The sequence below is a fragment of the Physella acuta genome, unplaced genomic scaffold (genome assembly GCF_028476545.2).
Source record: "Physella acuta isolate Inbredline_101_S28 unplaced genomic scaffold, ASM2847654v3 ptg001980l, whole genome shotgun sequence".
Taxonomy (NCBI): domain Eukaryota; kingdom Metazoa; phylum Mollusca; class Gastropoda; family Physidae; genus Physella; species Physella acuta.
In genome coordinates this window covers 40,756-64,109 of record NW_026733485.1, presented here as the reverse complement: position 1 = coordinate 64,109, position 23,354 = coordinate 40,756, and the positions used below count along the sequence as shown (strand labels likewise).

Here is a 23,354-nt window from a genome sequence, read left to right as displayed (position 1 = left end):
AATGGATGTTGTTTATTTTTCATGCCTGGGTAGTAACTAATGGCAAATTTGGAACCCAATTAGTTTTAGTATTTAGACATATAACCTGTCATGGACACTTATGTGTGCACAAATGCCCTGTGTAGTTTTTGTGTTCCTTTGGGAGTTAGAACAGCTACCCCCCCCCCCCCCCCCTCCACATCTGTCCCCTCCATCAAATACACCATTGCATGTTGATGATACTTCACCTGGCTTCCAAGCTAGAAGATATAAGACAGCTACCTATTCATTGCAAGTGAAAGGCTATTTTGGCCCTTAACACTCGATTCTGATTTCTCATGTTGCTTTGGATGAAAACATTGCTCCTTAACATAATTTTATATGGCTTACAAACACGAACAAGTGGACAACTAAACTGTCTTATTACTCTATTAAATATTTTTTAAAGAAAATTTTATTTAGGCCTACTCAGATAAAAAAAAATTAACTCAACAAATTCAATTTTTAGTTTTAACAATTAAAAAAAAATGTAATTAGTTATTTTATATAAGTTTATTGATATTTCCATTCCCATAAGTGTAATGATTGATCATAAAATGAACATGTAGAAATAAGCATTGAATTAGAGCTGGTCTTGGAAGATTTTTCTCCCCTTAAATCTCTATTCCAATTCATCCTATACCAGTCTGCACCATAAGCAAGATTGTGATGATTGTAATGAGCTGCAATAGGCAATGTCCCCTTTCCTGTGGGTGCAAAACTCAGGTTTTTTAAACACACATAAAAATAAGAATTAATATATAGTTTATTAGACTCAATTAGAGTATATTATTCATTTATCTTCTTATAAATCCAAGTTTCAAACAATGAACTAAATAAATATAAACAAACAAACAGAATTACTATGTGAAACATTTTGACCTTTGTGAACTTTACCTAAATCAGTGCAGTCCACTATGTGTGCTCCATTGTACATAGTTGCTGTCAGGATTTTGTCCCCTTTAAATGGATCCCACTTGATCCTCCAAATTCCACCATTAAGGGTCACGCTACAGATTGGCTGCTTCATGTGTCTGTGGTCCCAAATGATGAGCTCTTCATCATAACTGAAATTAAAAAATTAAATGTTAGCATTGTGAGAGTTGAGGTGGAAGTGAAAAAAAGAGGTAAAATATGTGCTACTAAATAGAATTATTATTATTTTAGTCATACCTTACATTTCTATAAAAACTAATGTTTTGTCAGCAATACGCAATCTATGATTATAATAATAATTTATTGAACAATACTAAATCTATAATAATAATAATTTAATGAGCACTTTGTAATAAAAAGAATGTTTAGAGCCATAGATGATTTTTAATAATAATTAATATAAGATATTTTTACAGTAAGTAAAGATCAGGCAAAAAGTTTAGCATTGAATAAAATAACAACATAAACAATTTTTCTCAATCTTACCTTCCAGTTGCTGTAATGTGTTCATTAAAAGGATGGTCCTGAACACTGCATACACCCATTTTGTGCCTGAATATTTGTAGATGGTTAATTAAAATTTAAATAATAGATTAATGATTGTTGTAGGAACGAAAAAATATTTAACCCTTTGAGCCCTGGCCTCCCTGGCCTAATTTCTCCCATTTCCTGAGCTCCCATGGCCAAACCATTTTTCACTTATCTGCATCTAACTTTGCCTATAACTTTTGAACCGTTTGAGATAATCAAGCCAAATTTGGTATCCAGACTCAGGATCAAACAACACTGCAGATAGATTCTAAAATTCTTTTTTGTTTACAATGTTTGAACAGAACCATGTATATAAAACGAACAAATAATTATCGTTTTGATAAAACATAGAAGAAACCAATTTACGTTTAGTAATTGTTTTGTTATTATTGATACCTGGCCATACTAGTTGATCGCCTGAAGTCCACTTTTGTGTGATAACTTTCAAAACAGTTATCACTGCCGGACCCGATGCAAAGAAAAACTTTGCATGTTTTGCATCAGTAAACATTTTTTTTTCGTTTCGGCAAGTCTTTGTTATTGGCACTATGTGCATCAGAACGTACTTGAACAGTTTCATTGTCACTGTCAATTTCAATGTCACTGTGTTCAGTCTCAAATTCAACGTCACTATCATCACAATAAAGACCAGGAATATTATCTTCATCATCAGAATCGATAAGTAGTTGTATTGCCTGAGATGCAGTCATTCTACTTCTTTTGTTGATATTTCGGCCTTTTGCTTATCGTTTGCACCAACTTTATGTGATGAAGCCGACGGTTGTGGCTCAGCTTTTCGTTTCGGCGGCATTACTACGGAATGTAAATACTTTCATTTTTCCTAAAAATCTATTTTTAAAATCATAATTCCGCACTCAAAAGACACATGCGCAGTTTTATTCAGTCTTCCGCTAATTATATTTAATTAGACGGTATACCGGCCGCTAGAAATATGACGCTAGATCATCAGGCCGGTAAACCGGCTTTTCGGACATATATGCCTAATGTTAAAGCCGGTTTACCGGCCTGGCGGGCTCAAAGGGTTAAAATGTTATATTTGTGTCTTTTTTTTCAGACATTAGAATCAGTGATGGGTGATGCTAAAAAGTGACACTGAGCAAATGCTAGTCCTACCGTGTGCTACATAATGTTGGTTGTGAAATGTCTCTCAGATCCCACATCTTAAATTTGCAGTCGTCTCCCCCTACAAAATACACAACCAACCCAATATTTAAGGATGAAAACAAAACCATGAATTTACTAATTAGATACATTAATAACCAGAAACTAAAAAACTAAAGTATTCTACAGAGTTATTATAACAAATCTAATCTTCTGGAGTTTATAAAGTAGATATTCTTCAGAATGGTTATTGTTGCATATTTTAATCATGTATTCCCTAACATTAAGTCTCTATGTACCTGAATAAACAATATTTGGATTGTATCTATTAAATGCTGTAATCCAAGCTTCATAATCATGAGCCTTCCATTGAGAGACAACACTGAGGTTTTTACTAGCATCAAAAACTGTTACACTACCAGATGAGTCTGAGGCAGCAACACAAGGGCTGGAACTGAAGAATAAAAAGCAAAAAGTAGCGCCATATTTAGAAATCTGACATTAAAAATAAAATAATCAGAAAATGGTGTTAGATGTTAAGTTTTTCAAACTTCAAGTACTGTTCAAATTAGGGATAAGACTTTATGTAAATATATTTAAAATTTAAATACTTTATTGTAGATAAGACTTTATTCAAATATATTTAAACGAGCCGGCCCGCGGCATAACATACGCCGCTATTTAGTTGTTTCTAATTTTCAATAATTCATAATTTGTGAATTCGACAGTACCAACGCTGACACTGAAAATATTTCTTTAAAACACTATAAGTAGCTCGTTAAGGACCATAACCCCCCCCCTTCCTTCCCCCCCCCCCCTCCCCTACGTTTAAAATCGTTGGCTCTGCTTGTAAACATTTAGAGTGAACACAGCTCACTAAAACCATGTAGGGGTGGGGAGGTAGGGAGAGCGTTTGCAGCTTGTTTTCTAACGGCTCGAAGAGGAGAATTATATATATAGATACTTTAGTATAGATAAGACTTTATTCAAATATATTTAAATACTTTATTATAGATAAGACTTTATTCAAATATATTTAACATTAAAATACTTTTTATATGTCCATCCTAGGGAGAGACCAAGAGATGATTCACTTAACTGGCTTTTCGTTACAAACTCTGCAATGCGTTCTTTGTTTAATTTTAACAGCTGAAAAATTTTTTTTTTTTTAGCGTTCACAATTCAATGCAATAAATGTTTCATTATAATAAGTGATATTGATAAACACAACAAATTCATAACTAAAAATGTCATGCCACATTGTTAGAAGTGGAAAAAGTTCACAAAATTTATTTTAATACAAAAAATACATCATTTAAAAAATATTTTTTGAGGAAAATAACTCAAGTCCACTAAATCCTTTTGCATGACATTTTTGCTAGTATTCACCTATTGTTAACATTCTCTTACTTGCAAATTCCCTTCTGCATCCACTAAACCAAAGATGGCTTCATCTTCAATTTGATGCTCTAGCCATTTAATATCTAAAACCCCGCACATTTTTAAAGTTTGATTTTCCTGTAAGTCTATAAGCCCCAGGTCTTCATTTGGTAAAAGTTTGTAAACTATGACTCCTCCATGTCTGATCTGTTTAGCAGCTTCTTCATTTTGTTCATTTGCTTCTGTCTGAGAACTACTCTCTTCTGTCTGAAAAAGATACAAAGGACCTTTTAAAATTAATTGTTGTTTGGAATAAATTTTAATCCAAATTATTACATTTTTAAAATTAATAAGGTACCTTTTAGAAATTAACAGCAAATGGGGTACAAGTGGCAGTGATATTTTAGAGACATGTGGAAAAATGTGGCAAGTACAATACAGCCCCCTTAACTTACCTAGTTAGCTCAGGTGGGCCAACCAATTAAACTCAAGGACTCTTTCCTAAAATTAGCAACTAAATGGCAACCATAGAATTGTGTGTTTGGTTCCTGAGCACTAGTCCATAGGATGTCCAGAGTCCCCTCAGCTGGATACTCAAGTCAGTGATTGGGCATGGTGCTGTCTACAAAGTTCTTTGGAGTCATCCATAAATTACATCAGGCTTTTTTGGCGATTTTTACCTCCCTTCTATCGCACATTGTAATAAAATGACAGACCCTCTCCCCACTATAAGTGTGACATCATTTATGGACAACCCCATTTTACATATGGTACTCCGGTCACAAAAGCAAATCAAATCTACTTCACATATCTAAACTAACAGGTGTTTTACATTGCTTATCTGTTATCCCAGTATTTTATCTATGGATGAAAAGGGTGTTAAAATGTTGAACAAAGGGAAGTAAACTAATATCTTTCAAAAGCCTAAATGGCAGGCAATAAGTAGGCTATACTAACACAAATGTACATGTACCTTATTGTTTGGTATAGATTCCTCAAGCTTATAAGTACCACACAGAAGGACATCTTCCATTCCTAAATGAGGACACCATTCCACAGAATCTGCATTTAATACTGTATCTACAGTTGTAATTGTCCTTGTATTTTCAACATCCATTTTGAAGATTCTAATGAAGTCTCAAACACTTTAAACCTAGACGAGTAGCTTAAAAAAGAAAATTGATGAAAGTTAAGTTTTTTTTTTATAGTCCTTATGATATTATATACTTATATACTATTGTTAGAATCTATACTTTATAGTATAGATCTAGAATGTAATAGTAATAGTTACTGTTAGACATCCAATGATAAAACTATAAAATATAAAAAAAAAGAAGAAATGGGTTATTTTCTTTGATAATTTATCTCCAGATATTTTAGATTAATTAATAGTTTAATTATAGTAACACTACTACTAATTAATACTATTATACTATTACTATTAGGGGTCGTCCATAAATGACTAAATGACGTCACATTAGTAGGGAAAGGGGGGGGGGTTGTAATTTTGCAACGGTGTGTGATGATAGGGGGGGGGGATTCAGATGGTGCAACGTCACACTTTGAAAACTAATTTTAAGCTTGATTTCGCGTTTTAGAAAACTGTTTTAATAAATTGTACTAGGAATTGATTAAAATACTCTATTTTGAGAGAGTTCAGACTAGATTTTGGAAAAAACATCAATGTTTAAAAAAAAAAATTCAACATCAGTTTTGAGGGTGGGGGGTGTAGGCTGAGGTGTGACGTCATTTTTTTTTGGGGGGGGGGGTCTGGCTTTTTGTGACGATGTGTGACGGAGGGGGGGGGGTAAAAATCGTCATTTAATTTTATGGATGACCCCCTTGCCTTAGTATAGTCATTAGTATAGATTACTTAATACTTACTACTACTACAATAGTTATTTTAGTAGACATAAATTTAAATAAATAATGACAATCATAGGCCTAAAAAATATAAATAATTAAATATTTAGATTTCTAGGCTATAAGGCCTAGATCTAGGTCCTAATCTAGATCTAGATCTAATCTAGATCTAGATCTAGTAGATCTACATGCAGTTCAAAAATAATTCACTTCAATTCCGGGTAGGCCTATCTAGATCTAGATCTAGAGTATCTGGTCAACGTATGGTCTTGCTTGACTTAAAATATAACTACTCTCTAGGACAAGACAGCTAGTCTGCTAGCCGATAGGGAATTCCCCATATAAAAAAGTAGGTTTGGTCTAAATTCGTTTCGTTAAAAAGTAACACCTCGGGGCAGGGTAACTTCTAGAAAAATGGCTTCTATTTCGCGTGGCGTTGAACGTGTCCTTGCAAAGTGTGAAGCTTGTATCAACGCTGGAAATTACTATGAAGCACATCAGATGTTCAGAACTGTCTCGTTTAGGTGAATATGTGTAAACAAGATTAATTTGTTAGTCTAATTTATTGAGTCGGTCAATATTCTTCGTTTGTTATTAACAAGCTTTTAGTAACCCATTATCGATAGCAAAATGTTTTCCATGGAAACAGATGCAAAATCATTATTAAACAATTTATGAAACTATTAAGTATTGATAGTCTTCATTTTAACATTCATAAACCACTTAAGTAACCGTCTTAAACTTTTAAACCTTTCTCTATATTTAATCTTGCAACTTACCATGTGAAAATAGTTAAAGTTGACAACTTGACACTGACTGACAGTGAGTGATTGACTTGACAATGCCTTTTTCCCCAATCCTTGGCTTGGGTCAAATAAAATTAACTAGAATCTAGATCTAGATCTAGATAGATGTCTAGATGTAGATCTAGATTTCTAGATTCTAGTTTAGATCTATAAATCTAGATACTAGATCTAGATACATTTAGTTCAAGAATTAAGATTAAGAATCTAGACCAAGAATCTCAATCTAGTCACTAGTCAATGGCACTGTGGGCTGTAACATTGAGTGACGATTGAAAAAAAAAAAATCCTCTTCTTATGACTAACCTTTGGTACAGTTTTTTAATAGAACTTTAGGTCAGTGTCTCTGTCCTATTGTAAATGGGGTTTTACCTTTTGGAATATTTCTGTAGGCCTTTATTTTTACTTTTTTTTTTCTCATTGAGTGCTGTATCCTTGTAAATATAAAATATTTACTATAGGTCTATGAGCTGATTTTTTGTTGCTGTTTTTTTTTACGTCTAGATTTCTAATTTCTATTCAATATTTTTAAACACATTTTAATATTTTAAAAAAATCATATTTTTAAACTGCTCAACAAAATCTCTGTTTTGTGCAGCCTAAATATTAGTGTGATTATTATTTTTTCACGTCCTACTGTTTTTTTTTTTTCAATTTCAGATACAATAGTCAACAAAAGTATGCAGAAGCTGCTGATTTATTGTATAGAGGTGCCTTAATTTTGTTACAACACAACCAGGTAACATCATCAGGAATTATTTATTAAATTTAAGAGAGCGTAAGATAGTATTTTAGTAGATAAAGCTCAAAATCCAATTGTTTTCTCCTCTTGAGTTAGAAAAAAACACCAAAAAATTAAGTAGCTTTTCCATAATTGAATGGAAGTATTTTTCTATGTCATTATGGTGCTTTCTTTACAGCATTTTCTTTTATAATTTATAGCACAGCAGTGGGGCAGATTTAAGCCTTCTCCTCTTAGAATCGTTGAACAAAGCCAAGTCACCAGTAACAGAAGAAACCATTAGTAAGTAGGCTACATTTCACTGTAAGCTACATAACGTATGTATTTGATCAGACCGTCTTGTTTTATTGAACTGTTCAAGTCAATTAAAATTAGCTAATATTATCTTTTAAGTATACTATAAATAACAAAATATTCTTTCAGGCAATGTTACAAAATTGTTTGAAGTCATGGACCCAGATTGTCCAGAGAGGTATCCATATTTGACAAAGGCTATCAACTGGTCAAGTAAAGTACACAAGGAACACAAGAGAGGCCATCCTGATCTACATAGAAGATTTGGTATTATATTCTGGCAAGGTAAGTTATTGGATAGATTACGTTAGATAGCATTGTTCAACTTTCTTCAACTTTATTTACAGTTTGAATAGTTCAGTAGAATCAATATTTCTTCAAAAATACTAGGAAAGTTTGTATAGAACAAAAAAAAGGCAAAAAGTAAGTTTTGAAATTGATTGTCTTTTGTGCAGAAAGAAACTATGCCCAAGCTAGATATCATTACATACATTCTACTGATGGAGAAGCCTGTGCCCAGATGTTGTTAGAGTTTCACCGGACTCAAGGATATCCGTCAGAAGTTGACATGTTTATAACCCAAGCAGTTTTACAGTATGTAGTGTTTGCTTTTTTATCTGTCATTTTTTTTTCATTAAATGAAATGAGGTGCTTTATTAGATGAATTTGGTATATTTTAAAGAAAGAAATTAACCGTGATTTACAAATGAGCTAAAATTTTACTTGTAGGTATCTGTGCCTTCAAAATAAAGCAACTGCCAGTGTATGCTTTGAGGTCTACACACAGAAACATCCAGAGATTAGCCAGACACCTCCTTATAGTTTGCCCCTGCTTAATTTCATATGGATGCTTCTCATTGCATTGGATGGGTAGGTAGTGATACAAACAATACGTTTCCAGATTTTAAAAAAAACATTCTTTAAAAATTTACCTCAGTTTTATACTAAAACAAAAAAGCAATTATGAATTCTTCTAGAATAAAAAAATTATTTTTATGTGGTATTATTTGTTTGTAGAGGGAAACTGGCAGTGTTTACAGTGCTTTGTGAGAAATACCAAGTCTCCATAAACAGGGACCCAAACTACAAAGAGGTGAGTGATAGCAATACACAAAAATTTGGAAAAAAATAATTGAATAATAAACATTTTCATTTGTTAATTTATACAAATATAAAAAGTATTTGTTAATTTATTGATGGATAATCTCATTTGTGATTATTTTTTACTTGGAAAATCTATTTAGTATTTTATTGTGTTGTACTTGCAGTGGTTGAGAGTTTAAGTTGTAGAGAAGATATTTGCATTTTTCAAGTTCTTGATTGATAAATTGATTTTTAAAAATGTTGTTTTACCTCAAACATTTTTAGCATTACACTGTTTGAAACATTATTTCAGTATTTGGATCAAATAGGACAAACATTTTTTGGTGTCCCTCCACCACAGAAAACACCCCAAGGCTTATTTGGTATGTAACCATACTTACAGTATAGGGTTAATGTAGGTTATTTTTTAGGTTACATATTGGAGGTTGGATTATTGCTTTTGAGTATGATTATTATTTTTTATTTTTTTTGTGACATTTTCAGTATCATTTGTGTATTTCTTGGGGGAGGGAGGGAGATTAAAATATTTTTTTTGTTAGAATTGCAATGATTGTTATTTTTATTATGGAGCTTAGGATCACTTTATCAAGTCCACCCCCCTCCTTAATTAAGAAATCAAAATTCTAAGTAATTTGGTAAAGGAGGAGGGGCATTTTCTATAATTGTTTGACATTATTTACAAACAATACATAAAGTCAAAAGATAGCATGATATCTGAATTAATATCTCAGTAGTAGTTTTAAGTAGCTGTTTAAATGAAAGTTCTTTTTAATAATCTTCTGTTCTTATTTACCTAGGGAATCTCCTTCAGAATGTTCTAGGGGGCTCAATGGGCGATGATGAGCAAGTTATTGAAACTCCAAGTGGTACACCAAGCAATAATCGTAGTAGCAGAAACCATGATAACTTCAGTGCTTTATTTAACAGCAACAGCAGTAATTTGTCAGCAGAGTCACCAACCACATCAAAAATTGAAAAAGCGTTAGACTTGGACTGAAATTCTGGATGCATTTTATATCAAATTTATTTATTATTCCTACTCTGAAAAAATATTAACTTCGAGGAACTGATGTTCATATGTTTTTTCACTTTGAGATTTTCAATGTGAACTTTAAAAATTGTACATTTTGCTATCAAGCACTGTTCTTTTTAGATTGTTTTTTTTTTCTGAGTGATGACAGTCTTCCCACATTTTGAATGCTGAAAGTTGTTTTGTTAATATAACCTTTCTTCATTTGGATGATTTCAGACAGCATATGTTCATTAAGTTATATTATGAGAAAGGAACTAGAATGGGCTAATATATATGAGCTCGATTTTAAAGTTGACAGTTATATATACATAACCTAGAAACTAATTTCTGTTACGTTTCAATTTTTAAAAAATACTGATTTCAGTCAGTTGAGCAGCAAAGTTATTCTGGTGATACGACAGAGTTGAAAAAGTTCGCAGATTTAATTGTAGTGAAACTATTGAAGTCAAATAGAAAAGATGGAGCTGAATGATGGATCTTTACTTGAAAAGCTTTGGGGAATGTGAAACAAGGTGTTAACACTTTGCTGTAAGGATTTGGGTTTTTTCTTTGCAATAAGTCTTGATTTTATTTGGTGGTGTATTTATTTCATTGGAGCTTGTGAGAATATTAGGTGTTTCTTAGTTGTGTTTGAACATTAATACGTACAAGATAAGAGTTTATACATAGAGCTTATATTATAAAATATATTTATTTAATACAACAAATATTGGAGAATTGTACAAGATAGTGTATGCTTTCAAGTGTAGAGTAAATGTTTGAGTATAGTGGATGATATAGAATGTAGATATGTGAGGTGCGTTTAAAAAAATTGCATATCACGAGATCTGTATGTAATGTTATGTGCGGTTTAGATTGTAGAATTTATTGTTATAATAAAAGATGTTGTGTATGGAAGATATATTATTATAATACAAGATGTGTAAGGCAGATAATTACATGAATGCTGAAATGAAGTATATTTGAATGCTTATTCTGGGCACTTAAGCTTTTCTTCTACTTGATATTAGCATTCTTCTCTTAGCCAGATAAATTTTTCTGTGTCTTGGACTTTTTCTACAGCATTGGCTGTTTTATAAAAATGTTTATCTGTTTCAAATGTGCAAACTGCTAATTTGAGTTTTGGGGTGATATATTTCTTCTTCACTTAAAACCAGTCAATTATAAATGTTTTCAATAAATTGTTAGCATCCAATATTAAAATATTTAAATTGGTTCTTACTTGCCAAAGTGGCAATGTCATGTTATATGTTTTTTCTCAATTCTTGTCATAAAAACATACACATTTTCATAATACAATTAAAGGAGAGAGAAAAACTATTCTGTATTAATTTTTTTTTTATTTAAAAAAAAATTAAAAAGAAATGTGTCCAGATTATTTAAAATTAACTAGATCTGTTAAGATGAAGTTTCTGTTTGAAATTATCTCATTTATGTGGGGGGGGGGGGGGTTTAATGATAAAATTTATTTTAAAAAGGGAGAAGAGTAGTTAACTTCATGTTTAATTTGTCAATTTTAAGTGTTTAAGGAGGAAATTGGACCACACATGAATAATAAGTAGGGTAACACATGCCTTTTAACAGACAGGAAGGAAATGCAGAGGCGTAGCGACCCTTCCCGGCGCCCGGGGACAAACTTTTCGATTTACCCCCCCCCCCCCCCCCCCCCTCGAGATTTTGATTTGCACCCCCCCCCCCCTCAAACTTTCAATTTGCACCCCCCTCAGCCTTTCAATTTATTTTTCCAACCCATTTTGGCGCCCCCTAAGCTCGGCGCCCGGGGACATATGTCCGCCCCCCCCCCCCCCCCTCGCTACGCTACTGAGGAAATGTCCTACAAAATAACTGATTTTAGAATAGGCTTTAGCCGAGCCACATTTAGAGTAGAACTACTCATGTCTAAAGTTATGTCTTTCTTCAGGGAGGGTTTGCTGCTGTATGGGGGGGGGGGGGGTGACTTACCTCTGGCTGTTTACAATGGAATCTGAATTTTCTAAAGCATTTTGTAAATGGTTATAAACATTGAACCATGTGTGATGTAGGGAACTATTATATTATATTGGTCTAATATTATTATTTTAGAAAAGATGTTCTTAAATATTGCAATGGGGGGGGGGTCTAATTCTATGACGTTTTGTACATTGGCAAATACATTACAATCATTTCTGGGCTACCCCACCGATTTCCCTATTCGCTCTAAAAATGAAGTTCTGGTCTGTGATAAGTCTTTGAACCACCTCCAATTTGCTGTCAGATGTTTTTTGCACCCATCTGCACCTCTTCTGAACATCGCGTCAAAGTGTGTTGGGTATGGACTGACAAGGTTTTTTTTTTTACACCACAGCAATAGCACAGTACAAGTAGTACCAGTAACATCTTTTCAACATGAGGTGAGAAAGTTATGTAGAGTGAAGAGCTTTACTAATGATGATTTTTTCGCCTTTAAGTCCATATTTTTAAAACAGCGAATCTCCACCGCAAGTCCCTCATGGCTCATACTCATGGGGCTACAGCTAAATATCGATCTAGACAGATCGACATGAACTTATAAATGGCACAAATAATATAATGACTGTTTTGTAGCTGTTTTAACTGGTATTTTTTAATTAGCAGAATCACTGTTACAATGTATATTACATCGACTTTATTTCGTTGATTTTTTTAAATCTCTGTACCCAGAGTTATCTGCCCCAGTAAAGGTACCGTGGAGTTTGAGAGAAATGTCAACAAATGTCACCTAACTGGCATCAGCAACAATGACAACCTGTGTCACTACACGGGCGTCGAACCCAGGACCCCGACGTACTCGTACCCTCAGTACGACGAGGAGATGGGTCCTGCGAGCCCAACAGATTTAAAGAGTGGGTACACGCTATATTCACATGTTTTAGTTGTTCGAATTGAACTTTCTAGAAATGTGTCAACTTACCTGTCATAGGTCGTCACACCTTTACAATTTAGACCTCACCCTATTCATTTTCACTCACTGTTACAAAACACCAGAATCCCCTCTCCCTATTAGTGTGACGCCACACTAACCCTCCCCCATTGCATTTTTAAAAAAAACGGCAATTTTTTTTTCAAATAATAACTGGGTAAAATCTTAGGTGTATTGATCACTTTTTTTACGATTTATGTAAACATATGCAAAAGGACTGCTATCAGGGGCGGAACTACAGTGCCGCCAGATCCCGCAATGCGGGGGGGGGGGGGGGGCACGCCATTTAGGGGCCCACAGCCGACCATAATCATTTTTTTTTATTGTGTAAAAAAATTAATTTTCGTGCATTTTTGACTTGATGGTTGTTTTGTAAAAAAGATTACCGTAGCTGCGGTTGGATTATCTTTATTCTATAGACACCACCCCACGCTCTTGTATATTCTCTTTCCCTTTGTTTTTAAACCACTCTGAAAGCCGTCGTCTTTCTCCTACAATCAAACTTATCAAAGATAAGCAAACGTTCACGCCACTTCCATTACTTATTTCCCTTTTTTAAATAGTCAAATAGGGGTGCTCATAAGCTCCTTGTGATAGATTTGTACTAAACAAATTAAAAGCAATTATTTCTCTGAATTATTATTTTTTTTATAAAGTACTTAAAGAATGACACTGTATAAAAAGGAAATGTAATTAATATTAATAATATAAATACAAAAAAATATATAAATAAACATAACACGAGACACCATTACTTATACAAAGCTTTCATGGTTTATATTCTTTTGACCGACTAGAGGTTAGAGGTCTTATATCAGAGATAAAATAAAACAGATTTTCACAGAACACACTAATGCACTTACACACATGGCATGTTGTTGTAATTTGTTTTAATTAAAAAAACTTTTTTTTTTAATTAAAACCCGAACAGGCCTGCAATGAGTATCCTATGTTCGTATTTTGTATATATATATATATATATATATATATATATATATATATATATATATATATATATATATATATATAGGGGGGGCCTACAAATTTTTTTTTGCGGGGTGGCCCTTTTTTTCTAGTTCCGCCACTGACTGCTATAATACAGTTTGATAATAAATGACGTTCAAGTTTATATATATATATATACTATATATATATATATATATATATATATATATATATATATATATATATATATATATATATATACAGACCACTTCAGCTACCAGGAGAGCTACAGAGATTTAACAGAGCTTTTGAGAGAAGAAGAAAGGGGTACGTTGTAATCTTACATGTTTTTTCTTCTTTTTTTCATAGGAGTCTACAAATAATGTTTGAAGAAACAACACAATAAAATGTTATATTTTGATACACACTGAGAAGCCTACATTTTGAGAAAAAAAAACCAACAACACAAACCCAATAAAATGTTGTTTATTTAGCACAGTTCGCAAGAAGTTTAATTTAAGTCGACATTTACCCAAAGCGCACTGAATCTTGCCGCGCGGTTATAGTTCTATAACCTTAATCTCGTCACGTGTAGAAATAATGATAAGTGTTTAGATATAAAGATTCCTTTTCGTTTGTTCTTGAAATTATTTAAGGGCAGTGACTTCAAGTTTAAATTCTAAGACACTAAAGAATAGGCTATGTACTGCGAAAAATAATAATGATAAATTCGTCAAACAGCTAGGCCATCTGAAAATAATGGGAATCTGCGAAGAAGTCTTGTAGTAAGCCACTTGTTGGGTTTATTTGATGAAACCACGCGTGAGAAACCTAGGCAACGCCTTTATTATTGGCAACACAAAATTTTTTACTGACACACCTAAGCATGTTATTGACAAGCCTCTCGTTACTAGTATGTAACTTGTAAAACCTCTATCATGTAACTTCTACCCCCCTCCCCCCTTAGCTTCATGTAACTGACAAACGTACTTCTACTTCCCCAGCTGTTCTGCTGTCAGCCTCACCTCACCCCCCCCCCCCTCATGTAACTGACAGTGACAAACATACTTCTACTCCCCCAGCTGTTCTGCTGTCAGCCTCACCTCCCCCCCCGCCTCATGTAACTAACAAACACTTCTACCCCCCAGCTGTTCTGCTGTCAGCCTCACCTTCCCCCCCCCCCCCCAGGCTCATGTAACTAACAAACACACTTCTACCCCCCAGCTGTTCTGCTGTCAGCCTCACCTCACCCCCCCCCCCCTCATGTAACTAACAAACACACTTCTACTCCCCCCAGCTGTTCTGCTGCCAGCCTCACCTCCCCCCCCGCCTCATGTAACTAACAAACACTTCTACCCCCCAGCTGTCTACCCCCCAGCTGTTCTGCTGCCAGCCTCCACCTTCCCCCCCGCCTCATGTAACTAACAAACACTTCTACCCCCCAGCTGTTCTGCTGCCAGCCTCACCTTCCCCCCCCCCCCCCCCAGGCTCATGTAACTAACAAACACACTTCTACCCCCCAGCTGTTCTGCTGCCAGCCTCACCTCCCCCCCCCCGCCTCATGTAACTAACAAACACTTCTACCCCCCAGCTGTTCTGCTGCCAGCCTCACCTCCCCCCCCCCGCCTCATGTAACTAACAAACACTTCTACCCCCCAGCTGTTCTGCTGCCAGCCTCACCTCACCCCCCCCCCCCCCTCATGTAACTGACAGTGACAAACATACTTCTACTCCCCCAGCTGTTCTGCTGTCAGCCTCACCTCCCCCCCCGCCTCATGTAACTAACAAACACTTCTACCCCCCAGCTGTTCTGCTTGCCAGCCTCACCTTCCCCCCCCCCCCCCCCCAGGCTCATGTAACTAACAAACACACTTCTACCCCCCAGCTGTTCTGCTGCCAGCCTCACCTCCCCCCCCGCCTCATGTAACTGACAAACACACTTCTACTCCCCCAGCTGTTCTGCTGCCAGCCTCACCTCCCCCCCCGCCTCATGTAACTGACAAACGTACTTCTACTCCCCCAGCTGTTCTGCTGCCAGCCTCACCTCACCCCCCCTCGCCTCATGTAACTGACAAACGTACTTCTACTTCCCCCCAGCTGTTCTGCTGCCAGCCTCACCTCCCCCCAGCCTACAGACCTGTGTTTCCCGTCCCCCCGGCTGAGTACTGGACACACGTTGACCTCTGCAACCCCGTGGAACTTCTTTGACAGGTCCGTCTGTTTGTCTGAACAACTGCGATATTTGTTACTTTTAGAACCTGATAGTCCATGGGGCAAATGAAGTAGAGATTACCTGTTTCTATGACCTCGGCATGTGAAGCGATAATGTGGCCAGCACTCCACCCTTTAGAGTTTAGTTGAAAAGGATTTCGACACGAGTCTGGGAATCGATTTCAAAAATCTGTTTATCAGTCCAATGCTTTACCAGACCATTTCTTTCAGTAAAATGTATAAACACGTGTGTTTGTGTGTCTTCCCCCCCCCCCCCCCCAGATCTGCCTGCTGTGACAAGCCTCGACCCTACAACTGGGTGAATGACACCTGCCCCACCACCTACTGCAGACCTGGAGGAAAGGCCACGCCCCCCTTATGTCATCCCCTACCCCAACCTGGGGCTCTACTTCCCTCCGTGTGATTTCTTCAGAGTGAAATGTTAGACCCCGCCTGCATTTCTTTTAACTAGGTAGGTAGTTAGCTAGTTAGGTAATATAATTAGGTTAGGTAGTTATGTTGGGTAGTTAGGTAAGTAGTTCCAGGCGCCGAAATGTAAAGTAATGAATAAGTTACATTATCAAATTTTGTGTGTTGAAATTTGTTTCTTAAACACCTGGTATTTAATTTTAATATGCAGTTAGTGTAAAGTTCCAAGGTAACCAACTTTACATAATGTCACGCAGTGGCGTCGCTAGGTGGGGTGTCACCGGTGCTGTAAACTGAGTGTGTCTGCCCACCCATTCCACCATCCCTACAACAATTTTAATAAATTTTTTGTTTGGTGTTACGGAATAAACCTTTTGCTTTTGACAATTAATTTTACGATTTCCCGTTGTTGTGTCCCCCCTTAATGGTGTCACTCGTGCGTTACCCCCCCCCCCCCCCCCCTGCCTTGTGACGCCACGCTCAAAACCTAACATCCAGATATTACAGTGATTTTTAGCCGGCATTCACTTAAATTCAGCCACAAACAAATGCCTTGTAAATTTACTTGCAGAACCTCCCTCCTGATAGATCTATACGTTTAAGCTTCCTCATCATAAAACTAGTGAATCGACTATAATATGTCTATTTTATAGTCAGACCCGTTGTGTTTAGTGTAAACACTTTTTCTTGTAAGACCTGTTTCTTTTTATTTTCAGAAAAAGCGAACAAAATTCAAGCGACCAAAGTTGTTTATATTTTTTCCTGGGATTTTTTTATCGTAACATCGTTTATTTCTTCTCCACTTATGTAATGGGTGACATTTCTAGTTGACTCCGGATAACTCTCCTGATGTAATGGCTCCCGTGACTAATACACCGGAACACCATCTCGCTTAATTTATAACAGGGAGAAGTCAAATAGCCAACTATTTTAAACCCAACACCGTCCGGTGAACATCAATATTTGACTGACCTAAAACTTGTACACAAGACCTTCCGTATTGCTGAAACAACATTTATCAACAAAATGAGTACAACCGAACAATAACAAAACATCAGTTGTATAGATGCCATTAAAAAAATACAAAAACCAAGTGTTACATTGTTTGATGTTTTGTTTGTTGCTTTTTTTATCATTATGTAATTCGGTACATTAGACAGCTTTCAGCTACGTTGGACATCTTGTCCAATGTTTATTGGTCAACACATCATTCTCATTTATACATACAGCTTTTCTTTTAAAGCTATGAAGTGTAGAATACCTAGTAAAACATACACAGCGCTGAATCAGTGGCGGGAATATACATCTTCGTACGTCTGATAATAACATTTATTAGTGTATTGCTTGCAATGTAAAAATATAGACAGTGTTTGCAGACAATTACATATTTTTAAACATCGAGTGATCTGCGAAAGTTGTTACAGAAAAAAAATTGAATCAAGAAAATTCTGAAAATGGATCCCTTGCCAATTTTAGGTGAGGGAGGGGGAGGGGGAGGGGGGGGGGGGGGGCTGGGAAGTCGGAATATTGACGATTTGTGACTTTTGCATTTTAAACAGCAAGGTTAAAAACTGAATTTTAGCCGTTATTTTGCCCTATAAAAACGATGTTTTTGTGATAGAAATTGATTAATACCGAGTTCAACGAAGTTTGGCTATTTGTGACGAGGTGAATGGGGGGGGGGGGGGGTGACATCTTTTTTTAAAAAAAAGGTGTGACTATATTAGTGGATGACCTCTAATATAATGTTTAAAAAGATATTATTTGATGTTCAAGGTAGTGTATTATTTCTACCAACATTTTTGTCAGCAAAGATTTAAACGTTTACATTTTTTTGTTCCTTGGTAACAAGATGTTTCACAGTTCAGTTTTTGTTACTGTGAAAAAAGTTTCGGGTTGAGCGCGTTGCGTATGAGACTTGATCAACTTATTTTGTTCCTGAATTTTTAAAATTTCGTTTTTGTTCATTCATGTTTTTGTTTAACTTTTTTCGTGCCTTATAATTTGCATGGAATAAATTGAATTCAAGATTTATTTTTAACAACGCACCAAATGTGTGTTCTCATCCGTTCATTAAGAAATGTACACATAGTCACAAAAAAAAAACTTATCAAAAGTTTAAAAGTTGACTTGAGTTCCATCCCCATCATGGTAAGCAGGTCTTAAAAAATTATAATCTAAAATGAAAATATTGTTAGAGTAGATTTTTAGATCAATTTTAGATAATTCGACTAAAAAATTAGATTACAGAAGTACACGCAACTGGAATGTCATGAAGCCAGCTTGTAGAAAATAAATATAGATCTAGATCTAAACCAAGTTCGATCGAGAGGTGTGGTCAGTGGCGTAGCGAGGTCGGGTGTCACCCGGTGCGGCACTTAATGGTGTCACCCCCCCCCCCCTTTCCAGAGGCGTAACGACCCTTCCCGGGGACAAACTTCCAAATTTCGATTTGCACCCCCCTCAAACTTTCGATTTGCACCCCCTCAAGTTTTTTTTGCTATTTTTTGCCTTGGTGTCACCCCCCCCTAAATGGTGTCACCCGGTGCGGTCCGCACCCCCCGCCCCCCCCTCGCTACGCCTCTGGGTGTGGGTTACATCCCGATGCCCCACAAGACTGACTACAGTCAACAGGAATTCTGATGTTAATGTTTGTGTACGTAGACTTTAAACTTTTCATCGATTTCTGGTAACCGGAAGTGTTACTTTACACTTTCTCGGAACAGGATCCATAGGAATGATTATGATATTGTTGAATAGTGTATATATATATATATATATATATATATATATATATATATATATATATATATATATATATATATATATATATATATATATATATATATATATATATATGTTTATTTCAGCCACATACATGTGTTGCAAAACTGAACCTACGACATTCCGCCTATACAGCAGCTAACCGAGAGTAAGTCGTGATAAACTTGACGTGGACAGTTTCTTCATTCGTGATAGGTCTTGTGGGGTGGGGTACATAGGGGGGGGGGGGTTGTGTGCGTGGAAGGGGAGAGGTGTGAGCACTGCATTGCTTGAGTGTGGGGATTGTGTTAGCACTGTGTGCGATTGGGGGGGGGGGTTGAGCTAGCACTCTGTATGTGTTGGCTTTATGCATGCGTGTGTGATAAGGTGGATATAAGCACCGTATACTAGAAAGTAATTCTGCGTCTAACGCAGCTTTGATAATTCATTACTATAATTATGACAAGTATTTCTGTTTCAGTGGAAAATGGGACCCGATCAGTGTTTCTTTCCAACATCAGCCGGAAAGAAATAGAATTTATATGGAAATATTCTTTTACCAGTGCCCCCCCCCCCCCAACATTTCAAGTCCCCCCCCCCCCCCCCCTCAAGAAAAAAGTCTAAAAGAAACACCGGACCCGATTTTTATTTGTTGAAACTGTTATCACTGATTAAACATATGTAAGCCTGCTCAAATCATAACATACAAATGAGCTTTAGATAGTAAGTATTCTGTCTATGAGACGGAGTGATCAGGAAATAGAGCTCATAAGTGCTAATCCAAATGTATATAGTTCGGGTCATTTGTGATGAGTACTCACACAGATCTGATAAACGTTAGGAGAAGTAACGGCGGATAGGCTTAGTGCTGATCTTCACATGCCGAGATCACAGAAACAGGTGAACTCTACTTCATCTGTTCTAATCATCACCTGGCAAAAAAAGAGTATCTGTTCTGTCTATGTGAATGTTACATACATATGTATTATGTCTATGTATGTATTACAAGCTGGTACTAATGTAGATTGCTGATACAGGTATAAAGGCAGTAATGGAGTAGAGCGACCGTTGTATTATGTCTATGTATGTATTACAAGCTGATCCTAATGTAGTATGCTGATACAGATATCCAGGCAGTAATGGAGTAGAGCGACCGTTGTATTATGTCTATGTATGTATGTATGTATGTATTACAAGCTGGTCCTAATGTAGTATGTTGGTACAGGTATCCAGGCAGTAATGGAGTAGAGCGACCGTTGTATTATGTCTATGTATATATTACAAGCAGGTCCTAATGTAGTATGCTGATACAGGTACCCAGGCAGTAATGGAGTAGAGCGACCGTTGAATGACGTCAGTAGTGTAAAGCCGTCTCACCCGCGGCAACTCGGCATTGGTGACCTATCTCAATAACTACACTATGTAAGTGGTGATACAGTTGTAAATTCACAGATGGTGACATAATTTCACTATGTAAGTGGTGATACAGTTGTTAATCCACAAATGGTGACGTAACTTCACTATTTAAGTGGTGACACCGTTGTAGATACATAAATGGTGACTTAACTACACCATGTTAGTGGTGACATTTTTACCCGTTAAGTGTGGTACAAATACACCAATGGTGATACATTTACATTGAGTGACTGGTAACAAAATTAAATTGTTAAGTGGTGACACTTACACCTGTGTAGTGGTGATACTAAAGCACCATTAGTGATACAGAAAACATTAACCGGTGATACTGTTACACTGAGTAAGTGGTGATACTGTAACGCTGTAGTGATATAATGGCGCCCTGTATATGGGGGGTGTTATTAAATTATGAAATTTTTTTAGTTGATACAAATGCGTCCAACTAACGTTATTTAATGAAGAGTTTGAATAACATCACAAAAATAAACAAAATGTCTTGCACGTATTTCCTTGCGCGACAATTGCTGATCAGATTAGCTCTGTATTCTGAGTATTCACAAATTTTATTATACTTTTAAAACATCGATTCAATATGTTTTTGTTTACACATATTTGATTATACTTTTAAAATGTTATCGGTTCAATATGCCTTTGTTTATTGGATAAGGTCAGTACGTGAGATGAGGGTCAAGGACCCACTGCCTGTTCTGATACCAATTAGACCGTATCGATACCGCCATCCAGAAGAAAGGTGAGATCACCCATTATGTAACGATACTTCTTTTCTTCATCATATATGGGAAGTTGAATGTTTGGTTGCTTTTTTTTTAACTAAAGATCGTGGGATATTTTAAGTGGTACCATTTTTTATTTACTGAACGTAACATTAGTAAAAAAAATAGTTGGGGTAAATGGATGTTACAACACAAAAATTATTGGAGGGGGTGGGGGTGTCACCCTTGATTACAGCACAGGGTGACACCCGACCCAGTGACTACACGTTTTTTTTTTACACAAACGTTGTTTTTTTTTTTTTTGCTTTATCTCACCTTCCCTTTGGGGATGGATGGACACACTTCTTTCAGTAATTAATTAAATATCTGTCTGATTAAAAAAACCCACCATTTTGCTCACGTCTGCTGCCAGGGAGGAGGTTATCGCCCCTGCGGGCAGATGGCGGGAGAGACTGGGCGAAAACCTCACGGACAAGGTCAAGGTCAAGACGAGGTTCCCTTACCCAGGCCGCGATTGGTTCCGTAAGTTTTTTGTTAACATTTTTTTTTGTTAAACAATTTTTTTGTTACCAATGTTAACACATGTTAATAACATCCAGGGATAAACTTGTCCTATCTTACCCGAACAGCTGAAATTTCAGATAGGCCTTATTCATGTGTTCACGAAATGAGTGATAGTGTAATTATGTTTTGTCTTATACTTCAAGAAAACAATAAACTCCGTCTTAACGTGTTAAAATTTCGATTATAACATGCCGTTTCCAAAATAATAATTTCGGGACTTCGGTTTAGACAGTAATTGCTTCAGTCAACATCAGAATGTTTGATCGCGTCTCCAAGGAATACAAATAAAGCTGTCATTCTAAACACCGAAATAAAATTTAAAAAAACCCGTTAATTACACCGTGGACTAATAAGGAGAAGTCACTCTAAATACCGAAATACACCATCACCGCATAATGACACCGTACACTAATAGCAAGAAGCCATTCTAAGTACCAAAATGTGATGAAATTGTTTTTTCGCAGGTCACTGGGTTGAATACATGTACGTCATCGGCGAGTTCGGCGCCAAACAACAAAAGTAACGTGACTAAGGGGTCTTCACATCAACAATGTTTCCTGATTAAGGAGTCCTCTCATCAACAATGTTTCCTAATTAAGGAGTCTTCTCATCAACAATGTTTTCTAATTAAGGAGTCTTCTCGTCAACAATGTTTCCTAACTAAGGAGTCTTCTCATCAATGTTTCCTAATTAAGGAGTCTTCTCATCAACAATGTTTCCTAATTAAGGAGTCTTCACATCAATGTTTCCTAATTAAGGAGTCTTCTCATCAACAATGTTTTCTAATTAAGGAGTCTTCTCATCAACAATGTTTTCTAATTAAGGAGTCTTCTCGTCAACAATGTTTCCTAACTAAGGAGTCTTCTCATCAATGTTTCCTAATTAAGGAGTCTTCTCATCAACAATGTTTCCTAATTAAGGAGTCTTCACATCAATGTTTCCTAATTAAGGAGTCTTCTCATCAACAATGTTTTCTAATTAAGGAGTCTTCACTTCAATCTTTCCTAATTAAGGAGTCTTCTCATCAACAATGTTTCCTAATTAATGAATCCTCTCGTCAACAATGTTTCCTAATTAAGGAGTCTTCACATCAATGTTTCCTAATTAAGGAATCTTCACATCAACAATGTTTCCTAAATAAGGAATCTTCACATAAAAAAAATGTTCATTTTATTTCCTAGTTATTGGCGCCGACAGATTTTATTCACTTGAGTCTTCACATTAACCATGCGATTTTGTAAATCGTAATATGAAAAACAAATTTAACAGTAGAATGTTTTTAATTCAATAAATAACTAAATCCCATCAATTTCTTTTATTTTTGTCATAATTTTCTGAGTAACTTTTATTTCTGATTTTTTTCTAAGTTTTACTTGTTATCCGTTAGAGCAAAGAATAATCAGTCACATGAAACAATGAGAACAGCTCCCTTATCCCATCCTCAACAGATGTGCCTTATGCGATTGCTTAAACCACATGTTAGTAACATAGCAACAGTCAGATATACTGTCGGCTGTTGCTTCAAGTA

The 23,354-nt window shown here is 35.9% G+C and overlaps 2 protein-coding genes and 2 long non-coding RNA genes across 4 annotated transcripts; 3 read left to right on the top strand and 1 right to left on the bottom strand.

The window, feature by feature from the left end:
• Window positions 1–531: 531 nt before the first annotated feature.
• On the bottom strand, window positions 532–6,111 carry LOC131931495 (diphthine methyltransferase-like). The gene is made up of 9 exons (XM_059288309.1): window positions 6,061–6,111; window positions 4,961–5,152; window positions 4,018–4,254; window positions 3,659–3,756; window positions 2,907–3,061; window positions 2,620–2,689; window positions 1,441–1,506; window positions 916–1,085; window positions 532–725 (listed from the first exon to the last, which is right to left on the bottom strand). The coding sequence occupies exons 2-9, from the start codon at window positions 5,102–5,104 to the stop codon at window positions 532–534; spliced, it is 1,134 nt and encodes a 377-aa protein (XP_059144292.1). The 5' UTR covers window positions 5,105–5,152; window positions 6,061–6,111.
• Window positions 6,112–6,218: 107 nt separating this feature from the next.
• On the top strand, window positions 6,219–11,146 carry LOC131931494 (Golgi to ER traffic protein 4 homolog). The gene is made up of 9 exons (XM_059288307.1): window positions 6,219–6,374; window positions 7,314–7,392; window positions 7,596–7,677; window positions 7,819–7,974; window positions 8,145–8,283; window positions 8,419–8,559; window positions 8,707–8,782; window positions 9,086–9,155; window positions 9,591–11,146. Exons 1-9 carry the CDS (start codon window positions 6,265–6,267, stop codon window positions 9,788–9,790), a joined length of 1,053 nt encoding a protein of 350 aa, XP_059144290.1. The 5' UTR covers window positions 6,219–6,264; the 3' UTR covers window positions 9,791–11,146.
• Window positions 11,147–12,116: 970 nt separating this feature from the next.
• Window positions 12,117–14,037, top strand: LOC131931492 (uncharacterized). Its single transcript, XR_009384302.1, has 3 exons — window positions 12,117–12,216; window positions 12,506–12,687; window positions 13,974–14,037. It is a non-coding gene; the product is annotated as an uncharacterized LOC131931492 (long non-coding RNA).
• Window positions 14,038–18,445: 4,408 nt separating this feature from the next.
• On the top strand, window positions 18,446–23,131 carry LOC131931496 (uncharacterized). The gene is made up of 6 exons (XR_009384303.1): window positions 18,446–18,500; window positions 19,220–19,281; window positions 20,426–20,534; window positions 21,196–21,279; window positions 21,675–21,784; window positions 22,291–23,131. It is a non-coding gene; the product is annotated as an uncharacterized LOC131931496 (long non-coding RNA).
• Window positions 23,132–23,354: the final 223 nt, after the last annotated feature.